Here is a 27,807-nt window from a genome sequence, read left to right on the forward strand (position 1 = left end):
CCAAACGCAAAATCAAAACACAAGCAAAGAAAGGTTACCAAGTAAGCAACATAAATCCAAATACTAAGAAGAGACAGGATTACCTACAAGTAGGCTGTGGTCTCTAAAGTTATAAAGCACTATAATATCTTAAAAGCAGGCTCCACTAAAGGTCGAATGAGTCAGGAGTTAAAATCTCCACGTCTGAAGATTATCGCAATCGAACAATGTAGCACCAGTAGAGACTTAAGCAATAGGGACTTCAAAACCCCACGAATCTGTGTGCTTTTCTTATCAGCACATCAGTTTTCTTAAGAGTATAATGTCTCAATTTGGTGCCCATGTTGTCAGTTATGTATACAATTCCAGCATCATCTATGTAATCATGACTCATCAAGACCTAAATATGTGATATTACGGTCAGCAAACTGTAGTGCAAAACACTGGAGTTTAACTAAGAGCTGCATACCTACCATCATTGACTCTGTAGCACAAGTTGCACTTCCACCTCCGTTGATCTAGGAAACTGACAAAAGGGTTGATGTATGTCCTACAAGAGCGACATCTCACGATGGTGCTGGAGGTGACAACAGGTAATTGCTAGAAAAGAGGAGCGATATGTATCACATGCCAAACACTGCTTAAAAATACTAAAATGAGGTAGATGCTTAGAATACAGAAAGAATTTAGTTTCCAAAACCGTTAGGAGATTCTGGTTTTGGATGCATGTTCATGGTGCGCTCTCAAAGAAGCAAAGCTACTTTAGGAGCACGCCATAACAGCAGACGTTCATTTTGGTTAAGATATGTCTACAGTGATGTCACCTTTGTCAGAAAAAATGCCAGCAATTTGGGTATGTTTAGATGAAAGGACATAGTGGTACTAGAAATCAATTTAGGCTAAAATCATATATATGTCTCTGTGAATAAGGGAGCCATGTCTCCTGAAACGCGTTAGAGTTCTTTTGCTGTTTTTGTTTGTTCTGCCAGATTAAATTAATTTTTTCGATTGTAACACCAGTGGCTGTAACATTGTCTTCTTTTTGAAGAAGTAATTTGTTGAAAATATATATATATATATATATATATATATTTTTTTTTTTAAAGTAATTTGTGCCTTTGTTTACCTTAATAGCTTCAAGAGAACTCAATTATTTTGCAAGTCATTTCTTTACATATTTGCTATTTTAAGTTCATGTTTAAAAGTGGAAAAACTGTCAGTTTATGATTTTCCAATTTTTCTCCCACCAACCTAGGCATAAAAACACAGGATATGCTGATAAGTATACTTATTTGTAGGGACTTTCAGTCATTTCCATCCTTTTATCTGTTATTGTCTCATTCATATTTTTATTCTGTTCTCTTCAGCATACAGGATGGGACAGTGGGTGGGGCCACCTCAACCACTGGCTTACTTCACTGTACGCCAACCATATTTTTAGTTACCTCATTTGGGCGAAGTAATAGGGTTGTAATATAAAATACACTAACGAGTTCAGATCAGTCTGCAGAACAAGCTGCAATTTTCTAAAGACCATTGCGCTGACAATTGTCCATCTACATCTACTATATTGTTACAGCTTATTTTCTCCTAATTCTCCACAACAACGTTATAAAAGACCTCATCACTAAAAAGGATGTCCATGATCCATACAGCCCCAAAAATCTTCAAAGCTACTGTTTTGGTAAAAATTGTAAATATCAGATTGGATACTGGGCAGTTGTGTCAAATTCTCCTTACAATTATAAATATACTTGCCATCTATCCACTGTAAATCAGATTAGCCAAGGCCCATGTAAACTACTGAAAGGTGAAAATCTATCTTTGCAGCATTTTATCCAGGTTCCAAATCACCATATCGAGAACTATCTAGTGTACAGAAGGTGTGTTTCATGTAGGCGTCCTCAGCACAAAAACTACCTATTGAGTTTTCTGGCATTCCATGACATAGACCCTGCAAAGATGGAATTTAAAAACGGTAGAGAATTTATTGAATACAACAGCAAACAAGATTTAGGACTGCCTATGCTTTTTCAGTAGGTTCAGCTCTCAACATAAATGCCATAAGGGATAATCTTCGAGCATTTGGATTACTATACAGCACATAGGAAATTGTTGCTTGTATCACACTTGTTCTGTCACACATGCAGAGTCCCTAATAACAAGATGACAATAATAAAATTGTTGTCAATCCCGATCCGTGACAGTCTACTTGCTAACACAACACTGATCTCCATTACTGAAGACAAGTCATTGATGATTGCTCTGCACTAATTTACTCACCTGTACTTCTAAAATTTTCATTTTAATAGAGAGGCATCAACACTGCATAACCCATTTTTTCTTGCCCATCAGCAACTTATTTGTCCTTTGAACCCTGCAGCACAACTGTGTGCCAATTTTGAGGTAGACTGTAATGCCTCTTGGACCCAATATCACTTTACGAAATATTTCATTTGCAGAGTTTAAATCTTACCCTTTTATTAAGATCACCTAGGCACTAGACCTTACTGCACGAGCCACGATAATGTGTTTTAGCTCATCCCAGTGGTCCATTAACATTCCTGCCTCACAGTTGCATTTTTTTTTTTTAAGTTCCATGTAATTTCTTCTTTCAAAAGTCAGATACAAACATTTTTAATTTCAGTGATTAATTTGAGCAGGTGGGCCCACCAGAACTCCTTTTTAGTGACTGGAACTTATTTTCTGCATTAGATATTTAACAGCGAGAGGGAGAAACACAAAGTGTAAAGACAGAGGATGAGAAAGACAGAAAAATCGCCACAATGGGAGAAACCAGGATTCTGCAAAGTGTCATAATTCTGACAGCCTATGGAGAATTGAGATAACGGAAAAATAGGTCATACACATTTTTGATGATCAGCTGGCAAAAACCATGAAACAAAGAAAAATACTCTGATCTTAGCAAGCTTCAATGATCAAACCCCAGCTAATATGCAAAGCTATCAATACTTTTCTGAAACAATCATCGGCACAACCAAACATGGCTCAGGTCCAGAAAATCCTAGAACCAAGAAATATCTAGGTTAAAACAGACTGAATATGTAGGAAGGACTCTTGATATTTTCACTATCCAGCCAAAGTGTACTTCACCAAGGATGGGGTCAAGGCTTGAACTGTAAAGAATTTTACAGCTGGGGGGGGGGTGTGGAATCAATAGATAGTAGGGACTGACCACTTAAATAGAAGAAAAGGTAGAATAAAAGGCACCAGGTGACCAAGTTTGACCTTGGATGCAGAGACATATGATCAGATTAACAAAGGGAAACTTTCAGAAGCCCCTAATGATATAGTAAAAAAATGTAACAAAAAAACAAATACCCAGAGACAGCCCCCATAAGTTAGTTAAGATGCATTAGTTATGACACAGCTGGCAAATGGTAGGTATACAAATCCATAATCTCTTCCAGTCGTTGGAACTTTCTTTCCCTCCACACACCCTTTATTAAAGAGCATAACTGTTTGATGCTGCAGTTATGTAGGGCAACCTGACAAGGGTAACTACTCCACCTTACAGAGTACAATGATGTACACAGTTGTTTTAGACCTGTCCAGTGGGGATGCTCAATGTTTTGTTGATTTTTATTATTACACAAATGTTCCTAATAAGGTACCTGGAAACAGATCAACATTTGGCAGTGTTAGTGTACCACACCCCACTGCCATCGAATTCTCCAAGCTGAAATCTACTCTAGCTATTGACAAAGCAAATAACTAACAATTTAATTCACTGGGTATAAGAATGCATATCAGTGCATGACAGGAACATGTAGGTGTATTGTTCACTTTTAAGGATATTCCTGTTTAAATGAGGAGCCATATGCGAAGATAGAGTCTACTGCAGGGTCTACATGAAATATGCACAAAATGGTATTCTTGTGTCCCATCTCTATGAAGCTGAATTTTAAATTTTGCATAAACAAATGTGGGGGAGAGGAAAATAACTTTACATGCCACTCCATTGAGAGGATTTAAACGTATGATGCTACACAATAGGATATTCACATTTCACAAAATAAGGAGGGCCATTACACCCAGCATAATCAGCAAGTCATGTTCCTGAGATTATAGGGGCCCAGGGAGAATAAACCAGAAATTCACGTTGCAATATCTGATAAGGGTCTAACTTCTCAAGCCTAACATTCATTAGTGATGACATTAGGTCTACCCTGAATTAACAAAATGATAGGCTACGTAATCTAAGCACAGGAATTTCAACCTCAAAGCAAGTCCTAACTAATGTGTTACATATAGTTCTGAAGGTTTATTTAAATCAGACGTCAGACTTACACCTGAACCTGTGGCGTTGCCTCTCGACTTTAAAAAATCAACATTTAAAAGGCAATTTCTAAGAATCAATCAATCAGTTTAAGGTCTAATTTAGGGCCCGCAGATTTTGACCCACATTGCAAGTGTACAGATGGAGACAACCAAGCTGTGCTAGTACCATAATGAGAACATATATGCTGCGACTGACAAATTCTGTAGTAACAATTACAACCAATAATTGTCTTTGTCAGAGGCCAGTAAGTAGTGTTGCTATTTACGGAGAGGGCAATGCACCACATTTTGATTTGACAGCCAGCATGAAGAGGCCAAATAATACTCTACCAGAAAGCAGGGATATTAGTATTGCAACAAAAAAAAAATATATATATAAGGCATTGGGTTGTGCCCCACTCCATAGCTAACCCAACAGTCTTTCTGCCCACCACACACAATGTTTACAAAATATAAAATGGGGTGGAGGCCGGCTTACACTGCACCCCTGATTCAGCAGTCATACTGTTGCCCTCCCTTTCCCAGAGGGAAAATTAGAGGGTACATCCACAGCCTCCCCCGGGAGGTCAGAAAGAGCACTGGATGCCAGGGATCAGTTTAAAAAAAAAAAGAGGCAGGCTAGCCTGTCCTGACAGAAGGCTGCTCTCCCACCTCTAAAGCCACAAAAAGTACCTCACCCATTTTTATTGGGTGATGTATGTTAATACTGGGTGGTAGGAATTTTATCTCCACAGATGCCCTAACTTTTCCTGGCAGAAATGTGAGGAGGGTGTGTGATTTCAGGCAATGTTTGAAGTTTGCAGTGAATTCTGGGTAAGATATTGTAGTGGAATCCATGCAAAGTCACACCACCATGGACCTCCTTGAATGCTTAATTAACAGGAATTTCAGGTACAGTAGGTTTCCGTGGGTAGTGTATGTCAAAGCTTAAATTCCATGGCTACATACATTGTCAAAACAGGTCAATTTAAAAGCTGAAGAAGTGATGCCTCCATGTTGCGATCTGGAGAATTTCCAGTCGTGGGCGATAGGTGCAGACATACACGTGTGGTACTGTTTTTATCAGGAGCAGTGTAGGGAACACAGAATAGTAGAAAACCTGTTGTTATCAATTACATTTCTCTCTATTTTTGGCTTCTAAAATGGAGTCAGTGTGGGCATGAAAACACATTTTGCAAAATGCCCTCTGAATTACATGATATTTCAGATAAACAAATCCAGAGCTGTACACATAACCACCGTTTTAAACTAATTATCTAGGGCACATTTAAAAAAATGCTAAAGTTTCTTTCATACCCATTTTTCATTCATTAGATTTTACCATATGAAATGATGCTTCGTAGGTACATAATGAAATATCCAAAGCTGCAATTCAGGAACAATGGCATGCCAGTGGAGGTCTGCAAGCATACTAAGAATCTTGAGCCAGCGAGTAACATGGTTAAATGTAAAGTCCAACAAGCCTGTTTCTCAGATCAAGAGCGACTATTAGGAAGCAAGCAGACCGCAAGGGGTTGGGGTGGGGGAGATTGGGTGTTTATCATGGCTTTTCAAGAAATAAAAAGTTCTGTCATGGGTTGTTCAATCTTTACAATTTATGCTCCGGGAGGAAAATAGGTAATTGCTTCCTTAAGATACGGTTGTGATATGTAGCTCCTTTAACGTGTAATTTGTCTTCAGCCTACATTCACCCCCAGTGGATGAGAAGCTTACTACCATGTGTTTATCAGTCAGTGTGCCCCGGTTCCAAATGCCATTCAGGAAGAACAGTGAGCCTTGCAGGAAGCAACATTACTCATGTTCAGAACTCTGATGTAATGTCTATGTGCTATCCACAAAAAAACAATAACGTTTATTTTTAAAAAGGTGCTAGCTCAGTTGTCGGCCCTGGATATTGAGTGATACTGGAGAACCAGCAAACAGTATGTATGTGCACAATAGAAGGGTCTGATGGATGTACCTGTCAATTTGAGACTGAGGCAAAAAAAAAAAACTACAGATTGTAAAGTTTCCCATTTGTATTTTCCCGTATGTTTGATTTCAATTACTACTTTCTGTAAGACATCCATAAATGATCTACACCCCGTTGCTGAATTCATAATTTGGTCTACTTCTGAGATAGGCATAGCTTTCTGTGTGCAACCAATGGATTTCACACTTGTTTCCAAACACATACTACATGTCCTTAGAAACCAAAAAAGAAAAATTAGACTAGTGCTTGGAAAAATGCAAAAACTAACGCAAATAATGTTTCCAAGAACTCTGCTTGCCCCTGAAAGTAGGGAATATTGTGAGGGGAAAAACATTCTCTTTCTTGCACAGCACTTTTTCCCCACTTATTTTTAAAAACACATTTACTACATTTCAGTTTTTATCTCAAGTCCTTCAAGATAAATCCACAAACAGAACCATTAGACTCCCCAAAATAGGACACAAAATTGGCATGGATATCTTTTGTGGGAAATATTGTATGAAGGATAAAGTGCCCCAAATATTAAAAAAAAAAAGCCTCAGCATTGTGGGTGGAACATCCTCAGCAGCTAAAGAGTTAAGGATTGAAAAAGCTTTAAAAACACAGGCATTCTGCTTTTTCCGAGATACCTGAACATGGTTACCTGATGCAAAGAGAGAAGTTGACTTCGTCATGTGTGATTTTCACTATGATTTTTGAGGTTCTGAATATTCTACAACTGATTGCCTAGCTGTATCACAAACCAGCCTGCAGCACTAACAACTGAGTGAGTAAACATCTTCCAAATGTTCCCTACGCTTGTGCACTGGATATGGCTACCCCTTATCTCATTCCTAAACATACTGGTCACTGAACCCTTTGCATATAACTTTCAGAAGCACCAACCTCTTTGTGGTAATAAAATTTGTGATGAAAAGCAGAAGGTTGTTATCTCATTGAACCCCCGTGAAGCAACAGAAGATTACAGCGCCACACCAGAAAAAAAATGATTAGTGTGACAGATCATGCCAAACCGTTTATCACGTGCTAATGAATTGATAAAGCATCCTCTTAAATACCAAGACCAGAAAAACATTTACCTAGGGATTTAGAAACCTAACCTTTAATTTACAAGGTGGTTTCCCACCTGTTGCAGCATTCCTCAAGGCCGATCTTTAGAGATAAATATTCTCACCTTAACCATGTTAGACAGGAATGGCAGAAGAGTGACAGGCAAGTCCGAACTGTTACATCCATTTCTGATTATTACCATTGACATTTCTCCACTAGTGACAAAGTCAAAACATATTTTTCAATGCTAGTACAGAATCACAAAAATTGTGCATTAGCAAGGAAACCCCAAAGTTGATTAGCCTGTTCTAGCCAGCCAGGTGTCAGAGTCTATTGCCCAGCATCTCAAATTACATATTAAGTGACGGGCATGAGTCAGGGTGGAAGACGTCTGTAACTGAACTCATTGTGCCACTGGACAAGCCAACAAACTCGACAACAACCTACAAGGATTTGTACACTCTATTTAGGATGCAATTAAATTACTGTATTCTGAATCATATGCAAAATTTGCATAACAAAAGCATGGGTCTCAAATTCCTCACATAACCAAATCTCTTGACAATTTGGCAAGGGCAGGCTTGTTCAAATTACAAAATTGTTTTACTACAAAAGGGGTTTGAAGTACCCCAGAACTGAGACCTGCAAAGCTTTCAGTCTTTCCGGGTGGTTTATGTGAAACAGATTTCATATCGGTCAAAGAAATTCAGGGGGTAAGGAATAACATTTTTGAGAAACTAAATATGACGGCTAAAGGTGAGACATATATAACAATCCAGCAACACATTAGCTTTCACATCCCTAACAACGATCAGCAAAATCTTACACTGGACAACCAAAAGAAGTTAGGATATACTACACTGCAATATGATAAATGATGGACCCCTCTCCATTCCAGAAAGGGATCTACATTACAAACTGGACAAACAATTGTACAGTAACTATTATAAACTGCATAGGATGAGCCTTGCTAGCTCCCCAAGCTATCTGCCCAAATGTTCATCGCTAGGCAGCTCTGCACACATGGTATTTTCCTATTGCAAGCCCCATATCTTCTGGAAGACATCAGTAACCAGCAGCAATGAAGTATGTAAGCACTGAATTAACCTCCGGAATCAAATTCATTTCCAAGAGACATCTGGGCTTCAAAGGAAACAAATAAGCACAACGTTATTTTCAGCTAGGGAAACTGTAAAAACACATGAAAACGTTCTTAGCCCATGACTCCTGTCAAGTGACATTGGAGTGCAAGGTGTAAATTATTTCTGCAAATGTGACTGTTGAAGATTCAATCATAATATTTGAGAGAAAGCTTACACAACAATGTATTTCTCCCCGTTGGATAAATTAAAAGAAGGGTAGACCATCTATCAGGTGTGTATGACTTTCTAATGGACCACATACTTTTAAAATGTACAGTATATAATGTATATTGTTCTTTAATTGGTAATTCGCTTTTCCTCCAGTATAAAAATGCATTAATGTTTTTTATTATTGTATCTCATACAGGGTTAGCTAGCAACTGTTCGTAAAGCTTAGTTCAGGGTCACCAGACCAAAGTACCCTCTGCTTCAAAAAAGTGAAAACTGCTTCCTCAGTGGAAAAGGTGTTTAAAAAAAATACTCTGCGGACAGATAAAATTGAGACATCTAGGTGAACCTTGCACTTACAAATTTTGCCAGGTGGTTGGTATAAACATCTGTAATCCTTGTGCCACAAACTCGGATAAGATTATCAAAAGCTGTTAATGATAGTGCAATATTACATGCAATACTTCTAATTTCACATAGAATATGAAAACCTTGCTTAGGGAGCGGTGTGTGTTTTTGGTTCTATTTGTGAATCAATCAATCAGATAAAGAAGCCTCATTGTCTTGCTTTCTGTAGAAAGAAAGGTCCTCCTGTTTAGACGCAATAAGCCTGAAATTGGTTTTATGTTGCTGCTTGAAAGCTGTTACCTGTGTCATTTGCAGGGAAAGTGCCTGCTGTTTTTTGGCGTGATAAGAATTTTTTAAAAAGGTATTAGCACGTTAAGGACCAAAATTAAATCATCATTCCAGCGAAGAAGTATTCAGGAGTAAGTAAACCACAGTGTTGCGCACTACCATCAATGTCTGGCTAAATGATGGCAATGTGTTGCATGCTGGTCTTACTAGCCCACTGCTGACTAGTTGCAATTCGTCTGGCTAGACTAGATCTTACTCAAAATCTTCTTTCCTGCCTTTAAATACAGATTACAAACAAGCGCTTTCACATCTTGTAAACTTTTGCAGTCTTAAACTTATTGGCGAACTCCTGAGAACTTTCTTTGAATGCTTTTTTCTGTGCTACACATTATTTAGCAGACCTGTATAGATATCCAACCATAATCAACACGTTAGATAACAGGTGAATCTGCCTCGAGGCGTTTATTAAGGAGAATTTGCAACAGATTGACCAACTGCACTGCAGCTACTCATTTTGTGTGTTTGGTCATAGAATGTAATAATGGATGAAGAAGGCTTATGCTTATAACAAATGCTGAGTATATCACCAAGCTTCAGAGAAAACTGAACAATACCACTTTTTGATAGTGAGAAGCAAACATTCCCTCGTATTAGTCACAAGTCACCTTTCGGCAAACACATTTTCAAATACAGCACTTCAACTCCATGGGCTTGACTGGACAGAAAGACCATGGAGAATGTTTCATAAACACAACTCTGCAATTTTTCTTTTCTTTTTTTACTCACTGTAAAAGGAACAAGTTTAGTATAAATTCGAAATTATTCCACATATGTTATGTCTCGTACCGACAAGTCTTTGAAGGGATGAATCAAAAGTCCCATGGGGAGCTTAGCTTTGTTCAATAAAGCCTGGGTTTGCGGTATGTTTGTCAGGGTAGAGCGGAACAACCTGCATGAAGAAGGTGTAAACAAAGATAACTTTAAAATCACAAACTAAAGATACTTTATTGTCTTTTATTAAAACAATCTGATCAGAACACGTATGCCACAACTTTTAATATGAAAACTGTACAGTTGTAGCAAGGTTACAGAAGCTATCGAATGGAAATCCAAATGGTAGATTATTCATGGCAAATGAATTGCTCTAAACATAGTAAAAGTGAGTGACCGAGTAAGCACCTGTTTACAAGGCTCAGTAAAATGAGAGCATTCCAAATGATTAAAAACAAAAAAAATGTTTTCCTTCAACAAGTTATCACTTTCTCTCTTCAGTTTTAAAATCAGCTCTCTCCCTGCTGTGGTTTAAAAAAGATAAACGAGTTATATGCCTTGTACATTATTATTATTATTTTTTTTCTTCTAAATGTCATTGCTTCCCTTGCATAACAATTTATGAATGAACCGATTAGCAATGGGTAGATCTGTATTTATCTTTAAAGCAAACTATCCTTTTTCAGGAGCCAACAACACGGTACAGATATAACATCAAACGTCTTAACTACATGCAAAGCTTTTCCAAATCTCCTTGAAATCCCTGGCATAGCTGGGACACAAACGGGCCAAGATAATGATGATTCACTTTAGAAGCATGATTGACAAGTACACAGAGCTCTTATGTTTAACTTTGGGACTATAAAATTACCTATTCAAAACCCATTTCTTTCGTGGATGTTAACAGTGGAGTTCTACAACAATGCATGAATATTAATATTATTGAAAACAAAAGGATGTTCTTCTTCCCGCCCTCTTTAAAAAAAGCACTTTATCTACAGTATACCAGGAGGATCACATGAATATGATATAAAATGTTGTTGCATCTTAAGATGGAAGCACCAATGAGGAGGGACACATTTTTGTGCTTATTATGACAGAAAATTGTGTTCAATTCATCAAAGAAATAACTAAGGTCAATGGGACAGACTATCCATCCATTATCTCCCATGGCCCTATATGGATCTCAAGATAGCTTGCAAAATACAATCAATTGCTATCTGTAGCCAGACGGCATACAGGGCCACGTTACTTGTAGTTTTCCTAATATCATTTTTATCTGAGAAGAGAAACACACAAAACGTTAAACATTATGAGATTCAGGTGAAATTCATCCTATCACAAGATTCATACACTTAGTAAATGCCCACAGCTAACTTCTGAGCATGACATGTCTACCAAATGTTTTTGTTAAACAATCTATTTAATTGTTTTCGTAATATAGGATTGAAGTAAGTATTAACTTCTTAAACCTGAAAAAGAAAAATAACCTGGGCAACACACAGAACATTAGGAGACAAATTACGACCCATTTATTTATTAAAAAACACACTTGATTATACAGTATTCTAACAGCATTTGAGTATCATACACAATTATAGAGGGCACCTCACATCCTCATGGGGGTTTTAGTTGTTTTGTTGCTTTTCTAGCGGAAAAGGAGTGCGCGCTTATAGTGTTAAAATTCAATACGTGACCTAACTATTTTTACTCATCTGTCACTACCTTGCTACTAGTTCTACTCTACTGGGTGACTGTGCTAGCGTGCTCATCAGTTTCACCTAATTCTCTAAGTCCTGAGATGCACCCTTGTCAATTTTAACGGTTCCTGAATAGCCAGGGTTTGAATGTCACTGACTTGACTGGCTGATGAGAGCGCCACTACGAGAGTTTCTTTCCATGAAAGAAATTTTAAAGTGATCCTGTGAATCAGCTTAAATGGTTGTTTCATGAGCTGCGCATGGACTACATTGAGATGCCATGAAGCAGGTTTGGCTGAATGGTGGAAAGACTTTAAAGAGTCACTTCAGAAATTGTTTGATGAGTCTCGAGGACCACAAGGAAGGTGTGTTCCTGCTAGTGTTTAAAAGACGAGATGACAGCCAGGTGAACAGTGTCTGAGGCATGAGCTAGGCCCAAACGCGCTAGATGTAATAGGTAGGGAAATATTTGATCAGGTGAGGACGATATGGAATGTATCTGTCGTTGCTGATACTATAAACAGAACCTCTTCCACTTACAGGAGTACGTTTTATTAGTGCAGAAAGCTGTGGCCCTGGAGAGAATATCCCTGCGTTCTGGAGGGATGTTTAGATGTGCAAACTCATTGTGCTCAGGAGCCATGCTGATAAGTGCAGGAATTCCGGATTAGGATGCAAGACTTGATCCTTGTTCATGGTCAGGAAACAAGGAGAGATTTTTCAAGGGGATGTGAGGTTTCACTGATAACAGGAGAAGCTGTTGGCAGGCCATGTTGGTGCCATTAGGACCAGTGTGCAGGGTTCGATTTTCATCTTGGTGAGAACCACTGGTATCAGGGGAATGGGAGGAAAGGCGTAAACAAAGTTTCTGCACAATGCCATCAAAAATGCATTCCCCCATGATCCGTGATGGTGAAGCCAACTTGTGTAGCATCAGCAATTGTGGTTTGAAGGGATGGCAAAGAGGTCGAGATTGGAGAATATGTGGTCTAATATCCATTGATCCAGTCCCCACTCTTGACAGACTGATTTTAATCTGCTTAGTGTCTCCGCTATCTTGTTTTGCATCCCTGGGACATGTTCTGCTCGAAGATGCACCCCATGCGCTACGGGCCATTTCCAAACCTCTTGTGCTTTTCGGGAGAGGTGAAGCGACCTTGTACCCCCCCCGCATTGTTGAGGTAATGCATTGTGGTAGTACTGTCTGTTCTTATCCAGACCTCTGAGTTGGTAAGCCTGGAAGAAAGGCTTGCAAGGCTAGATGAACTGCTTTTAGCTCTAGGAGGTTTATATGTAAACTCTGAAGAGGTGTTTGCCACTTGTACCTGATCTGTAGGTCTTTTAGGAATGCTACTGATCCTTCTAGTGAAGCATCGGTAGTGATGACCCATAGAGATGGTTGAGGTAGGAAGGAGAGGCTGATTCATAGATTTTCCTTCTGAGTCCACCAAGTCAGAGCTTTGACCATGGGTGGAGATCTTAACCTGATCGTCGAAGCCTCCTGTGGCTTGGATCGATTGGAGGTTGAAGACATCGTCCCTAAAAACGACTTGTAATGGCGTCCGGAAATGTATTTTCTTTTCTGAATTGATTTTGCCAAGGCAATTTGTTGCTGCTGCCTCTCTGTTGTTGGGCAGGCTATATTGGATGCAGCGTCTAGGTTTGCCCCCCAAAGAAAGTTATAATCCGAGAGGGTTGAGGATTTAACTTTTTCCAATTGATGGTTATGCTCAAGTTGTTAAGTAGAGAAATGCACTTTTTTGCTGACTTCTGTGCTGCTTGGAAGGACTTTGACTTGACCAGCCAATCGCCCAAATATGGAAAGACTTGGTGTTTTGTTTTTTGTTTTTTCTTAAGAATGACACCACAGGTACTAGGCACTTGGTAAATATTCTGGGGGCTGATTTCAGTCAGAATGGCAGAACTAGAAATTGGAAGTGGTTGCCAGCTACCGTGAACCTGAGGAAGTGTCTCTGGGAAGGGTGGATTGGGATATGAAAATGTGTACTGCAGATCTGGGGTGAAAAAATCTCCATGGTTTAAGCAAAGGCGGATTTCTCGAAGAGTTATCATTTGGAATGATTGTTTCTTCAGATGGATGTTTAAGTCTCTTAGATAGAGGATAGGTCTTCAGTCCTTCATTTTTTTGCAAATGAGGAAAAATCTGGAGTAAAATCCTTTCCGCCGCTGTGAAGGTGTAACTTTCTCTATCGCCCCTTTTAGAATCATCTTGTTGACTTCTAATTTGAGTTCATAGAGATATTTGGGAATAGATTTGTGAGGAGGGTTGTGAGGTGGCTTCAGGACAAACTCTAAAGTGTGTCTGAATTATATCAGGTACAAGACCCACTGGTCTTATGTTACGGTTTGCCACTGCTGGAGAAATGAAGAAATCTTGCCCCTGTAGTCTGAAGCGTGAAGGGAGGGGGTAACTGGAGCCTTGGGGAGATTATTGTTCGGGAGCCGATTCCTTTCCTTGATGAGCCGGTCGTCCCCTTTGGGCAGGTCTGCCATACCCTGCTGGTGGCAGTTGTCTTCGATGGTACTGGGGACGAAATTGTTGGGAGGTGGGCGTGCACAAAGCGTATCTGTACTGTTGAAAGCCCCTGAATGAAGGCATCCCATGTCATCTGGTACCACAAAAAGAAGACTTTCTGAATTGTAGTGTACCCAGTGAATTGGCCGTTTCTGTATCGGATTTATTTGCTTGGAAGGCTTCATCCACATGTTTCCCAAACAAAGCTTGTCCGTCAAAGGGCAGATCTAAGATCTTATTCTGCACTTCCGGGCGAAGGGACATGGCCTTCGACCAGCCCTGTCTCCTAAGCACCATGGCCCCAGCAAGCTGTCGAAAAGCGGTGGTGGCAATATCCACTGCATAGTCGATAATTTCTGTGGGTGACCTCTCCCCTCCTTGCAAGATCTTTATTCCTTTCAGTTTGGTTTTCTCTGGTAGCTGATCAATGTATGGGGCAATGTCAGCCCATAACTGCATCTCATATCTACCTAGTATCGCTAGAGAGTTAGCTGCCTTGACAGACTTGACATTGATGAAAAGCGCTTGCCAGTATTGTCTAACCGTTTTCGCTCTTCACCAAAATTGGGGTGTTGGGGTTTTTGGATCTTTGAGCCACTTGAGCCATAACTGAACATGGATGTGGATGACTAGTTAGGCAGGCCAGAGCATCTTCTGGGGATTTATGTTTCTTATCAAGGCGGAAGCACAGCAGTGACTGTTGCTGGATTTTGCATGACTTTCAAACCTTCGTCACATTATGACTACCCATAGGTATGGAGCACACACTCTTTTGGAATGGTTCTTTAACCCTTTGGATGCGGGCACTACCTCCCTGGTGCGGGTCATGACCAGGGGCCGACATCAGGGAGGGGGTTAATAAATCCTCGGGTGCGTCGCACCTGAGGATTTATTTATTATTTTTTTTATTCCCCGGGAGACACGGAAGCTAGCCCTCCCAGCAGACCCTCAGCGTGTTTCCCGTGCCTGCTCACCCAGGAGGGTGGGCATCTCCTTCGCCCAGGCACCTTAGGCCCTATAGATATATATATATATATATATATATATATATATATATATATATATATATATATAGAGAGAGAGAGAGAGAGAGATCTATATGGAAAATGTCATTTACCCAGTGTACATCTGTTCGTGGCATGAGACGCTGCAGATTCACATGCTTTGCACATCCTGCCATCTAGTGTTGGGCTCAGAGTGTTACAAGTTGTTTTTCTTCGAAGAAGTCTTTTTGAGTCACGAGATCGAGGGACTCCTCCCCTTTCGGCTCCATTGCGCATGGGCGTCGACTCCATCTTAGATTGTTTTCCCCGCATAGGGTGAGGTAGGAGTTGTGTATTAAAGTAATAGTGCCCATGCAATGGAGTAAATATGTATGTACATAATGTGGTTTAAAGTGATATATTTACAAATTTACAAATGTTCAAGATCAACTTCGAAATGGCTACAGGCTCCCGGGGAGGCGGGTGGGCGCATGTGAATCTGCAGCGTCTCATGCCACGAACAGATGTACACTGGGTAAGTGACATTTTCCGTTCGATGGCATGTGTAGCTGCAGATACACATGCTTTGCATAGACTAGTAAGCAGTTATCTCCCCAAAAGCGGTGGCTCAGCCTGTAGGAGTTGAAGTTGTTTGAAATAAAGTTCGTAGTACTGCTTGTCCTACTGTGGCTTGTTGTGTTGTTAACACATCCACGCAGTAATGTTTGGTAAACGTATGAGGCGTAGACCATGTGGCTGCCTTACATATTTCAGTCATTGGAATGTTTCCTAGAAAGGCCATAGTAGCACCTTTCTTCCTAGTTGAATGTGCCTTTGGTGTTATAGGCAGTTCTCTTTTGGCTTTGAGATAACACGTTTAAATACATTTAACTATCCATCTGGCAATGCCTTGTTTGGATATTGGATTCCCTGTATGAGGTTTTTGAAAAGCAACGAACAGTTGTTCTGTTTTCCGTATTTGTTTTGTTCTATCAATGTAGTACATTAAAGCTCTTTTGATGTCTAATGTATGTAGTGCTCTTTCAGCTACAGAATCTGGTTCTGGAAAGAACACTGGTAGTTCTACAGTTTGATTTAAGTGAAACGGTGATATGACTTTTGGTAAGAACCTTGGATTTGTTCGTAAAACTACTTTATGCTTGTGTATATGAATAAAGGGTTCTTGTATGGTAAATGCCTGTATTTCACTTACTCTTCTTAGAGATGTGATGGCAATGAGAAACGCAACTTTCCATGTTAAATATTGTATATATTGTGCATGGGTTCAAACGGTGGACCCATGAGCCGTGTTAAGACAATGTTGAGGTTCCACGAAGGAACTGGTGGTGTTCTTGGTGGTATAATTCTTTTTAGGCCCTCCATAAAAGCCTTTATGACTGGGATCCTAAAGAGTGAAGTCGAATGCGTAATTTGCAGATAAGCTGAAATTGCGGTGAGATGTATTTTAATGGATTAAAAAGCTAGCTTTGACTTTTGTAAGTGCAGTAAGTAGCTTAAGATGTCTTTTGCAGATGCATGTAAGGGTTGAATTTGATTATTATGGCAGTAATAAACAAATCGTTTCCATTTATTTGCATAGCAATGTCTTGTTGTAGGTTTTCTAGCTTGTTTTATGACCTCCATACATTCATGTGAAAGGTCTAGATGTCCGAATTCTAAGATTTCAGGAGCCAAATTGCTAGATTCAGTGATGCTGGATTTGGGTGTCTGATCTGTTGTTTGTGTTGAGTTAACAGATCTGGTCTGTTTGGCAGTTTGACATGAGGCACAACTGAGAGGTCTTGTAGTGTTGTGTACCAAGGTTGTCTTGCCCAAGTTGGTGCTATTAGTATGAGTTTGAGTTTGTTTTGACTCAATTTGTTTACCAGATATGGAAGGAGTGGGAGAGGGGGAAAAGCGTATGCAAATATCCCTGACCAACTCATCCATAACGCATTGCCCTGAGACTGATCCTGTGGGTATCTGGATGCGAAGTTTTGGCATTTGCGTTTTCTTTTGTTGCAAATAGATCTATTTGTGGTGTTCCCCATCTTTGGAAGTAAGTGTTTAGTATTTGGGGTTGAAACTCCCATTCGTGGATCTGTTGGTGATCCCGAGAGAGATTGTCTACTAACTGGTTCTGAATTCCTGGAATGAACTGCGCTATTAGGCGAATGTGGTTGTGAATCGCCCAATGCCAAATTTTCTGTGCCAGGAGACACAACTGTGTTGAGTGTGTTCCTCCCTGTTTGTTCAGATAATACATCGTTGTCATGTTGTCTGTTTTGACAAGAATGTGTTTGTGTGTTATTATCGGTTGAAAAGCTTTCAACGCTAGGAATACTGCCAGTAATTCTAAGTGATTTATGTGAAACTGTCTCTGTTGAGGGTCCCATTGTCCTTGGATGCTGTGTTGGTTGAGGTGTGCTCCCCACCCTATCATGGAGGCATCCGTTGTTATTACGTATTGAGACACTGGGTCTTGGAAAGGCCGCCCTTTGTTTAAATTTATAGTGTTCCACCATTGAAGCGAGGTGTATGTTTGGCGGTCTATCAACACTAGATCTTGAAGTTGACCCTGTACCTGTGACCATTGTGATGCTAGGCATTGTTGTAAGGGCCGCATGTGCAATCTTGCGTTTGGGACAATGGCTATACATGAAGACATCATGCCTATTAGTTTCATCACTATTTTGACCTGTACCTTTTGTTTTGGGTGCATGGCCTGTATTACATTGTGAAATGCTTGTACCCTTTGTGGACTTGGAGTGGCAATCCCTTTTGTTGTGTTGATTGTTGCTCCTAAGTATTGTTGTACTTGACACGGCTGAAGGTGTGACTTGTTGTAGTTGAGTGAGAAACCTAGTTTGTGAAGGGTTTCTATGACATACTTTGTGTGTTGTGAGCACCGTTCTAGCGTGTTGGTTTTTATTAACCAATCGTCTAGGTACGGGAACACATGTATTTGCTGTCTTCTGATATGAGCAGCCACTACTGCCAGGCATTTTGTAAAAACTCTTGGCGCAGTTGTTATCCCGAATGGCAACACTTTGAATTGGTAATGTACCCCTTGGAATACAAACCTTAAGTACTTTCTGTGTGAAGGATGTATCGGTATATGGAAGTACGCATCCTTTAGGTCTAATGTTGTCATGTAATCTTGTTGTTTGAGCAATGGGATTACGTCCTGCAGTGTCACCATGTGAAAGTGATCTGATTTGATGTAGATATTTAATGTTCTGAGATCTAATATAGGTCTTAGAGTTTTGTCTTTTTGGGGTATGAGAAAGTACAGTGAGTAGACTCCTCTTCCTCTCTGATGAATTGGTACTAACTCTATTGCATCTTTTTGCAACAACGCCTGAACTTCTAGTTGTAGAAGATCTATGTGTTGTTTTGACATGTTGCGTGTTTTCGGTGGGACATTTAGAGGGAATTCTAGAAATTCCATGCAATAACCATGCTGGATAATGGCTAGGACCCACGTGTCTGTTGTTATTTCCTCCCAATTTTTGTAGAACTTGGTTAGTCTCCCCCCCACTGGTGTTGTGTGTTGGGGATTTGTGACATGTAAGTCACTGTTTATTTTGTGGAGTTTTGGGACTTTGGAACTTCCCTCTGTTCTTTGGGAATTGTCCCCCTCTATATTGTCCCCAAAAAGTTCCCCGCTGGTATTGGCTCTGATAAGTGGTCCTAGTTTGTGAGGTTGTGGGTTCAGTGCTTTGTCCTCGAAACCCCCCTTGAAATTGTGATTTTCGAAAAGTGCCTCTGCTCTGTGGGGAGTAGAGTGCACCCATGGCTTTGGCCATATCAGTGTCTTTTTTAAGTTTCTCAATAGCAGTGTCCACCTCCGGCCCAAACAACTGCTGTCCGTTAAATGGCATATTCAGCACGGCTTGTTGTATTTCCGGCTTGAATCCAGATGTACGCAGCCATGCATTTCTCCTTATTGTTATTGCTGTATTGACAGTCCTAGCAGCTGTGTCTGCTGCATCCATTGCTGACCGTATCTGATTGTTCGAGATACACTGTCCTTCCTCTACCACTTGTTGCGCTCTTTTTTTAAACTCCTTGGGCAAATGTTCTATAAAATGTTGCATTTCGTCCAAATGAGCCCTGTCATATCTCGCCAACAAGGCTTGTGAATTGGCAATGCGCCATTGGTTGGCTGCTTGTGCCGCCACTCTTTTCCCAGCCGCATCGAACTTACGACTCTCCTTATCTGGAGGTGGTGCGTCTCCTGAGGTGTGTGAGTTCGCCCTCTTGCGTGCTGCACCTACTACCACAGAGTCTGGTGTTAACTGCTGTGTGATGTACACAGGGTCTGTTGGTGGCGGTTTATATTTTTTCTCCACCCTTGGAGTTATTGCCCTTCCTTTGACAGGCTCTTCAAACACTTGTTTGGAGTGTTTTAGCATTCCAGGTAGCATGGGGAGGCTCTGGTACTGGCTATGTGTGACCGACAGTGTGTTAAATAGAAAGTCGTCTTCAATTGGCTCTGTATGCAGGCTAACATTATGAAACGTCGCTGCCCTTGACACCACCTGTGTGTAGGCGGTAGAGTCCTCAGGTGGGGACGGTCTGGCTGGATAACAGTCGGGACTGTTATCTGACACTGGCGCATCATAAAGATCCCACGCGTCTGGATCATCCTGACTCATCCCTGTATGAGTTGGGGATTGCATCATTGGTGGAGTGGCTACCGGTGATGGCTGTGGAGAGCGTTGTGGAGATGGTGGCGGGGTTACTTGTTTAGCCACCTTTGCCTGTGGCTGATTGTCTTTCTCTTGGAAGGCAAGTTTTCGTTTCATCCGAACCGGAGGGAGAGTACTGATCTTCCCTGTTTTTTGGATGTGGAGCCTTCTTTGTGTGTAATCTGGCTCCATTGACTCTAGTTCCTGTCCAAATCTATGTCTTTGCATTTGTGAGGACAGGCCTTGTTCCCCTGTGTAGGAACTTGTTTTCGGTTCCGAGGCCGGATGTTTCGGTACCGAAACCTTTTCGGCTGTCTTTTTCGGCTCCGACGCCACTTTTTTGCTCTTCGGCGTCGTGTTATCTCGGTGCCGACTTGCCTCGGTGCCGCTCTCTCGGTCCCGAGATTGCTCTGACCCGGGGTCGAGTCTGCTCTGTGCCGGTATCTCGACCGGAGTCGGATGACTTTGACACATGCATGCCCTTTTTCGGTGCCGATGCTCGGTCACCTATTTTTCCGGTTAAGCCATGGCCTGCCGGCGGTGGCGTCCCCTGGGCTTTTATGGTCTTTGCGTGAGTTTTGTGCATCGACGTCTTACTCACGGTTTTCAGCGTCTGTTCAGGTTCAACCTCTTCCGAGTCCGAATCCTCGATGGAGAAGGCTTCCTCTTCTTCTTCCATCTGTTTTTGTCCTGTCGGCACCGACGCCATCTGTAGTCTTCTTGCTCTTCGGTCCCTTAAAGTCTTTCTGGACCGAAATGCTCGACAGGCCTCACAAGTATCCTCCTTGTGTTCTGGAGACAGACAAATTACAGACCAGATGCTGATCTGTATAAGGATACTTGTTGTGACATTCCGGGCAGAAGCGGAATGGGGTCCGTTCCATTATCCTTGAAGACACACGTGGTCAGGCTGACCAGGCCCCGCCGGAGAATCGAAAACCCCGAAGGGCCACCGGAGCTCTTCCAAATTTGGTGTCGATCTGTTGTAACTAACCCGATACCGAACGCAAACAATACCGTCGAATTTTCCAAGATTTTCACAAACTTTCCGAACCGAAGCGTGGAGCGAAAAGGAACACGTCCGAACCCGATGGCGGAAAGAAAACAATCTAAGATGGAGTCGACGCCCATGCGCAATGGAGCCGAAAGGGGAGGAGTCCCTCGATCTCGTGACTCGAAAAGACTTCTTCGAAGAAAAACAACTTGTAACACTCCGAGCCCAACACTAGATGGCGGGATGTGCAAAGCATGTGTATCTGCAGCTACACATGCCATCGAACACATATATATATATAGAGAGACATCTCTCTCTCTCTCTCTATCTCGCTCTATCTCGCTCTCTCTCGCGCTCTCTCTCGCGCTCTCTCTCGCGCTCTCTCTCGCGCTCTCTCTCGCGCTCTCTCTCGCGCTCTCTCTCGCGCTCTCTCTCGCGCTCTCTCTCGCGCGCTCTCTCTCGCGCTCTCTCTCTCGCTCTCTCTCGCGCTCTCTCTCTCGCTCTCTCTCTCGCTCTCGCTCTCTCTCTCGCTCTCTCTCTCGCTCTCTCTCTCGCTCTCTCTCTCGCTCTCTCTCTCGCTCTCTATCTCGCTCTCTATCTCGCTCTCTATCTCTATCTATAGAGAGAGAGAGATTTGCCACCAGTTGTCTTGCAGTTGCAGCTTGCATCTTCAAAGCAATGCACATACTTCAACTGACGCTTTTCAACTGTAGCTTTTAGGCAGCAATAAAAAAGTCAAGTAGGTATTGTGATTATGTTTCTGCTACAAAAGGGTCAGACTTGTCTAGTGGCAGTTTTAGTGCCATAAAGAAGCGCAGAAGGTTTATATGCCTACTGCAAAGAGCAAATCTGTATTTTATGTAAATAGCTGAGTACATTAGTAAAGTCAGCCATTACCTGTGCTATAATACAAATGAAATGTATCTGCGGGGTGGAGGGCGGCTATGGAGAGGTGAAGGGTACTTTTGCTGGGTGGTAATGAGGGAATCCGAGGAGGAGGGAGTGGGAGCACCAATAATGATTGTTGGACTGGGCGCAGGAGGTGCTAAAGACTGTGACGAATGGTATGTGACCAGGTGTTTTTTTGAGTGTCTTGAAAGAATGTGCTGATTGAGGGAAGAAGCGCAGGTAAGGTGGCCTCTACTGTTGCACGTATCTCACACACACCATCGATTTTATGACTGTCTACGTAGGCTAGTGTTTTAGAGAAACAGTTTAGCCAATAGCAGAGATGGCATCTTGATGGATGACTGCTGCCGTCACTCGGGTTATAGAGGACAGCTCTGACATAGGATCAGATATTGAGACATCAGATACTGAAACAGCATCTGAGGGGTAGGACAATGGCGCAGACTCGGAGTGATTTTTCAGTCGTCGGAGTCCCATTCGATAACTCCTCTTCCAGTAAATTATGAGGGAGGTGATGAGGACAGTCCTGCTGGCTTTTCGCAAGCACAGTCTGTGCAACGGGGTAACAGTGGGTTAGCCCAACCCAGAGAGCAGGTGAATGCGGCGGCAAGCAGAGAGAGAGAGAGAGAGAGAGAGAGTGCTCTCTTGGGAGCTCCCCAATTTAGTTCAGCCCCAAATTCCCCAGCCCAAATCGTATTGTGGAGACATCAAAATTATCTATCGCAAAACAAACTGGTTTTGTAAATCAGGCACCTGTGTTTTTGGTCCTGGGTTCGGCAGCCATATAGAGAAACACACTAAACACAAACATTTCTGGAAACTAGACATTCGGGGGAGTCCACACAGGTGTGACTTGTGTGGATTCCCCAAAGTTTTCTTACCCAGAATACCCTGCAAAGCTGAAATGTTGAATAAAAACTCTATTTTTCTCGCATTTCTGTCACACAAACTACAGGAATATGCTGGGATCCACAAAATTCCTACTACCCAGTGATTCCTCACCTGTTCTGATAAAAACCCTACCCCACTTGAGTGCCTACACCTAGTGCCTGCGTCAAGGAATGGATCACCCCAGGGTCAACAGCTGCCTCATGTAAGGACCAACATTGACCGTTGTGTGATCTATTCCTGTCGCAGGCACCAGGCCTACCCACACAAGTGAGGTACCATTTTTATCGGGAGACTTGGGGGAACGCTGGGTGGAAGGAAATTTGTGGCTCCTCTCAGATTCCAGAACTTTCTGTCACCGAAATGTGAGGAAAATTTGTTTTTTTTAGCCAAAGTTTGAGGTTTGCAAAGGATTCTGGATAACAGAACCTGGTCAAAGCCCCACAAGTCACCCCATCCTGGATTCCCCTAGGTCTCTAGTTTTCAAAAATGCGCTGGTTTGCTAGGTTTCCCCAGGTGCCGGCTGAGCTAGAGGCCAAAATCCACAGGTAGGCACTTTGTAAAAAACACCTCTGTTTTCTGTGAAAAAATGTGATGTGTCCACGTTGTGTTTTGGGCCATTTCCATTTGTGGGCGCTGGCCTAACCATGCAAGTGAGGTACCATTTTTATCGGGAGACTTGGGGGAACGCTGGGTGGCTCCTCTCAGATTCCAGAACTTTGTCGCCGAAATGGGAGGAAAATGTGTTTTTTTTAGCCAAATTTTGAGGTTTGCAAATGATTCTGGGTAACAGAACCTGGTCAGAGCACCACAAGTCACCTCATCTTGGATTCCCCTAGGTGTCTAGTTTTCAAAAATGCCAAGGTTTGCTAGGTTTCCCTAGGTGCTGGCTGAGCTAGAGGCCAAAATCTACAGCTAGGCACTTTGCAAAAAACACGTCAGATTTTAATGTAAAAATGTGATGTGTTCATGTTGCGTTTCCTGTCGCGAGCATTAGGCCTACCCGCGCAAGTGAGGTACCATTTTTATCGGGAGACTTGTGGGAACACAGAATAGCAAAACAAGTGTTATTGCCCCTTGTCTTTCTCTACATTTTTTCCTTCCAAATGTAAGACAGTGTGTAAAAAAGACGTCTATTTGAGAAATGGCCTGTAATTCACATGTGCACCCCGGAATTCAGAGATGTGCAAATAACCACTGCTTCTCAACACCTTATCTTATGCCCATTTCGGAAATACAAAGGTTTGCTTGATACCTATTTTTCACTCTATATATTTCAGCAAATAAATTGCTGTATACCCGGTATAGAATGAAAGCCAACTGCAAGGTGCAGCTCATTTATTGGCTCTGGGTACCCAGGGATCTTGATGAACCTACAAGCCCTATATATCCTCGCAACCGGAAGAGTCCAGCACACGTAACGGTATATTGCTTTAAAAAAATCTGACATTGCAGGAAAAAGATACAGAGTAAAACGTGGAGAAAAATGGCTGTTTTCTTTCAGCTCACTTTCAATATTTTTTTATTTCAGCTGTTATTTTCTGTAGGAAAACCTTGTAGGATCTACACAAATGACCCCTTGCTGAATTCAGAATTTTGTCTACTTTTCAGAAATGTTTAGCTTTCCGGCATTGGTTTCACACCCATTCCTGTCACTATCTGGAAGGAGGCTGAAAGCACCAAAAATAGTGAAAATGGGGAATGTTCCAATAAAATGCCAAAATTGTGTTGAAAAATGTGTTTTTCTGATTCAAGTCTGCCAGTTCCTGAAAGGTGGGAAGATGGTGATTTTAGCACCAGAAACCCATTGTTGATGCCATTTTCAGGGAAAAACCACAAGCCTTCTTCGGCAGCCCTTTTTTCCATTTTTTTTTTTAAAAAACGAAATTTTCACTGTATTTTGGCTAATTTCTTGGTCTCCTCCAGGAGAAACCACAAACTCTGGGTACCATTAGAATCCCTTGGATGTTGGAAAAAAAGGACGCAAATTTGGCGTGGATAGCTTATGTGGACAAAATGTTATGAAGGCCTAAGCGCGAACTACCCCAAATAGCCAAAAAAGGGCCCAGCAGCTAAGAGGTTAAAGCCATATAAAAAACAATCCATCTGGAGTGCAAATGTTTTGGCAGCTCTTTCTAATAAATTATAAAAGCCTCCAATATCCTCAAGGGGAATTCACTTTCACAGGCAAGGGAGATGATGGAGTGGGAATTACGTAGTGGTCCCATTCCGTATAATCATCGTGCAGTTGACCTTACTCATGGTCCTCATCAGAAGTGTCTTTGCCATGGAGCAAAGCTATTGCTGGTGTATGAACTGTCAGAGGTAAGGATGTAGGCCTCTAAAGTCGGTGGTTGGCTGAGATGCTGGGGATCTGACCAGTGTGGTTGGATGAGGTGCGCTTCTTTGGTGGGCTGGAATCTCCTTCTATAATCTGCCATCATAACCTGTAGATCAGCGATCAAGGAGCTTGGTATACACACCTATGGCATAGCTGTTCCTGGGAGGTGAAACATTGTGGGTCATAATCATAATATTCTTCATCATCCTGATATTTGACATTTAATTGAGAGGGTTATGTGCTGTGCCATATTGTCCATCAATCAGTCGTCATCCCCTTCTAGTAGGTGGGCTGGTATGAGGGGAGTTACCTTACTAGGGGAAGTGTGTTCTAGGATTAACTATAATTTCTTGCCTTTTTAGTCTTTTTTCACTCGTCGACGGGGTCGTTAACTAGGTTGACAACAGGGTGGAAGCTGGCATAGTCAGCAGTATAGATTGAATTGTACTCGTCTGTGGGGTACCTGTCGTCAACAATGATGGATAGAGCTTTACAGTCGACGGCTTAGTGCTGACACCATCGATGATGTCATCGTCGGAAATGAGGCAGACTTGGACTACGAGTAAATAGTTACCGCCAGCTTCGTCGGCGATGGAGTTGTGTAGGTCTTGGGTGGCGACAACGATGCTGCTCTCGTCAATGGTGGGGTACTCATCGTCGCTGCTGTCAATGGTGGTGAAGTTGTTATAGGTCTCGGCAACGGTGAAGCTGGTGGGGTTCCTCACAGACGGCTTGTCAACGGGTGGAGCTGAGGAAGGTTTCTTGAAGGTATGTGTTACCTTAGTAGGTGGTGTAGGAGGCTCAGAGGCTAATTGTTTTAGCCCTTCAATAGATGTAGGACGTTCTACCCTCTCTTTAGATGAGAGAGGTGGTTCTATGAGGAGATGTATCAGGGCTGTGCCTTTTGTAAGACCCTGTATTGGTCTTTTTGTAGGCGATATTAGGCTGTTCTGATGAGGATCTAGTACTTTGGGATAGGTCTCACTTTTGAGATAACCTGAAAGATGAGGAGGATTCCTCACTATCAGAGCCTGAAACTGAGTGTTTTCTGGATTTAAGTTTTTGCAGCCAAATCAGCAGCCTTCCTTCCCTGTCCTTTAAGGTTTTGGTGGAAAATTTACAACATACCCTGCAGTCCTTGGCTGAATGATCCGGGTAGAGGCAGTAAATACATTTCTATTGTAGGTGCTCAGAGTGTAACCTCTTTTCACCACAAGTTTTAGAGGGTCTGAAGAGACTCTTCTTCTCTTGTCAGACAGGATGGCAGCTGTCTGTTAAGGTGCAGTTGGAAAGCCTAAAGGTTTGACCTTTAGAATAATTCAGAAATGTGACAAAAGTCTACTGAAATTTCAAAAAGAGAGAAAACCTGAGCAGAGCTCAGAGGAGACTCCCTAGCACGATGTGCCGTAGAGGGACTGGAGCTTATCTCAGGAGGGAACTAGAAGGTGGTGTTGTCCGATTGGTGGGCTCTCAACTTTAGTCCTTTTTTTCAAAATGATTCTGATAGAACACTAAACTCATGGGCCTAGGGCCTTTAGGTTTAGCTCTATTTAAACGTAGTGTTTGTATACGTACCTGGGGACTCCCATCTCGGCGACATGGAATGATTCAAGCATGTGAATCTATGCAAGTTCCAATACTGGAGTACTTAAATGTTACAATTTAAATCTGGCATTACATGCTCTCTAGGCCTGATCTTAGGACCATTCCCAATTGATACAGGGTTTTTTTTATAGACACAAAACCAGCTTTTGACCATGAGAGGCCTCCACCAGAACCTCGAATGTGGAGGAAGTCTCCACAGTGGCCGGGAAGCCAGTCCATATTTCTCTGCCAGTATTTCTCAGCTTAGCATATTGTTGAAACTGTGCTTGGCCTAACTCATGTGCCCTACATGACTCTTAAAGGGTGATGAATTCTTCAGCAAGGTACAGTTCTCCTGGTAAATTTATTTTAGGCCATTTCTGCCCCCTCTGGGGGCAGATCGGCCTATTATTAGGCCGATCTGCCTGCAGGGAGGGGCAGAAACCTCTAGGCGCCAGGGCAAATTTTTTTTTTTTTTTTTTTTTTTTTGTTTGTTTTTTTTTTTTTTTTAGAGATGGGGAGCGACCCATCAGGCAAGGGTCGCTCCCCTGGGGGGCAAATTGTATTTAGACCATTTCTGCCCCCCTTGGGGGCAGATTGGTCGATTTTAGGTCAATCTGCCCCCAAGGGGGCAGAAACCACTAGGCACCGGGGATTTGTTTTTTGGCGCCAATGTCACGCAGGGGGAGCGACCCCGTAGGCAAGGGTCGCTCCTGGAGAGGGGGGGGGGGGAATTTATTTTAGGGCATTTCTGCCCCCCCTGGGGCCGGCTGAGCTAGAGGCCAAACTCCACAGGTAGGCACTTTGCAAAAAACACCTCTGTTTTCTGTGAAAAAATATGTTGTGTTTTGGGCCATTTCCTTTCGTGGGCGCTAGGCCTACCCACAGAAGTGAGGTACCATTTTTATCGAGAGACTTAGGGGAACGCTGGGTGGAAGGAAATTTGGGGCTCCTCTCAGATTCCAGAACTTTCTGTCACCGAAATGAGAGGAAAAAGTGTTTTTTTGGCCGAATTTTGATGTTTGCAAAGGATTCTGGGTAACATAACCTGGTCAGAGCCCCACAAGTCACTCCATCTTGGACTCTCCTGGGTTTATTTTTTTTTTTTAAATACGCTGGTTTGCTAGGTTTCCCCGGTTTCCCCAGGTGCCGGCTGAG

General features: G+C 42.1%; 1 protein-coding gene across 1 annotated transcript in view; it reads right to left on the reverse strand.

Annotated features, from left to right (window-relative positions):
* SEC24A (SEC24 homolog A, COPII coat complex component) overlaps positions 1-27,807 on the reverse strand; it is a 446,244-nt gene that overhangs the window by 237,197 nt on the left and 181,240 nt on the right. The window contains exons 7-8 of the mRNA XM_069199250.1: positions 10,096-10,198; positions 453-579 (exon numbers count right to left, since the gene is read on the reverse strand). Coding sequence (XP_069055351.1) covers positions 453-579; positions 10,096-10,198 — 230 coding nt within the window. The remainder of the gene's footprint in view (positions 1-452; positions 580-10,095; positions 10,199-27,807) is intronic.

Source organism: Pleurodeles waltl, chromosome 7, assembly GCF_031143425.1.
Source record: "Pleurodeles waltl isolate 20211129_DDA chromosome 7, aPleWal1.hap1.20221129, whole genome shotgun sequence".
NCBI classification, from domain to species: Eukaryota; Metazoa; Chordata; class Amphibia; order Caudata; family Salamandridae; genus Pleurodeles; species Pleurodeles waltl.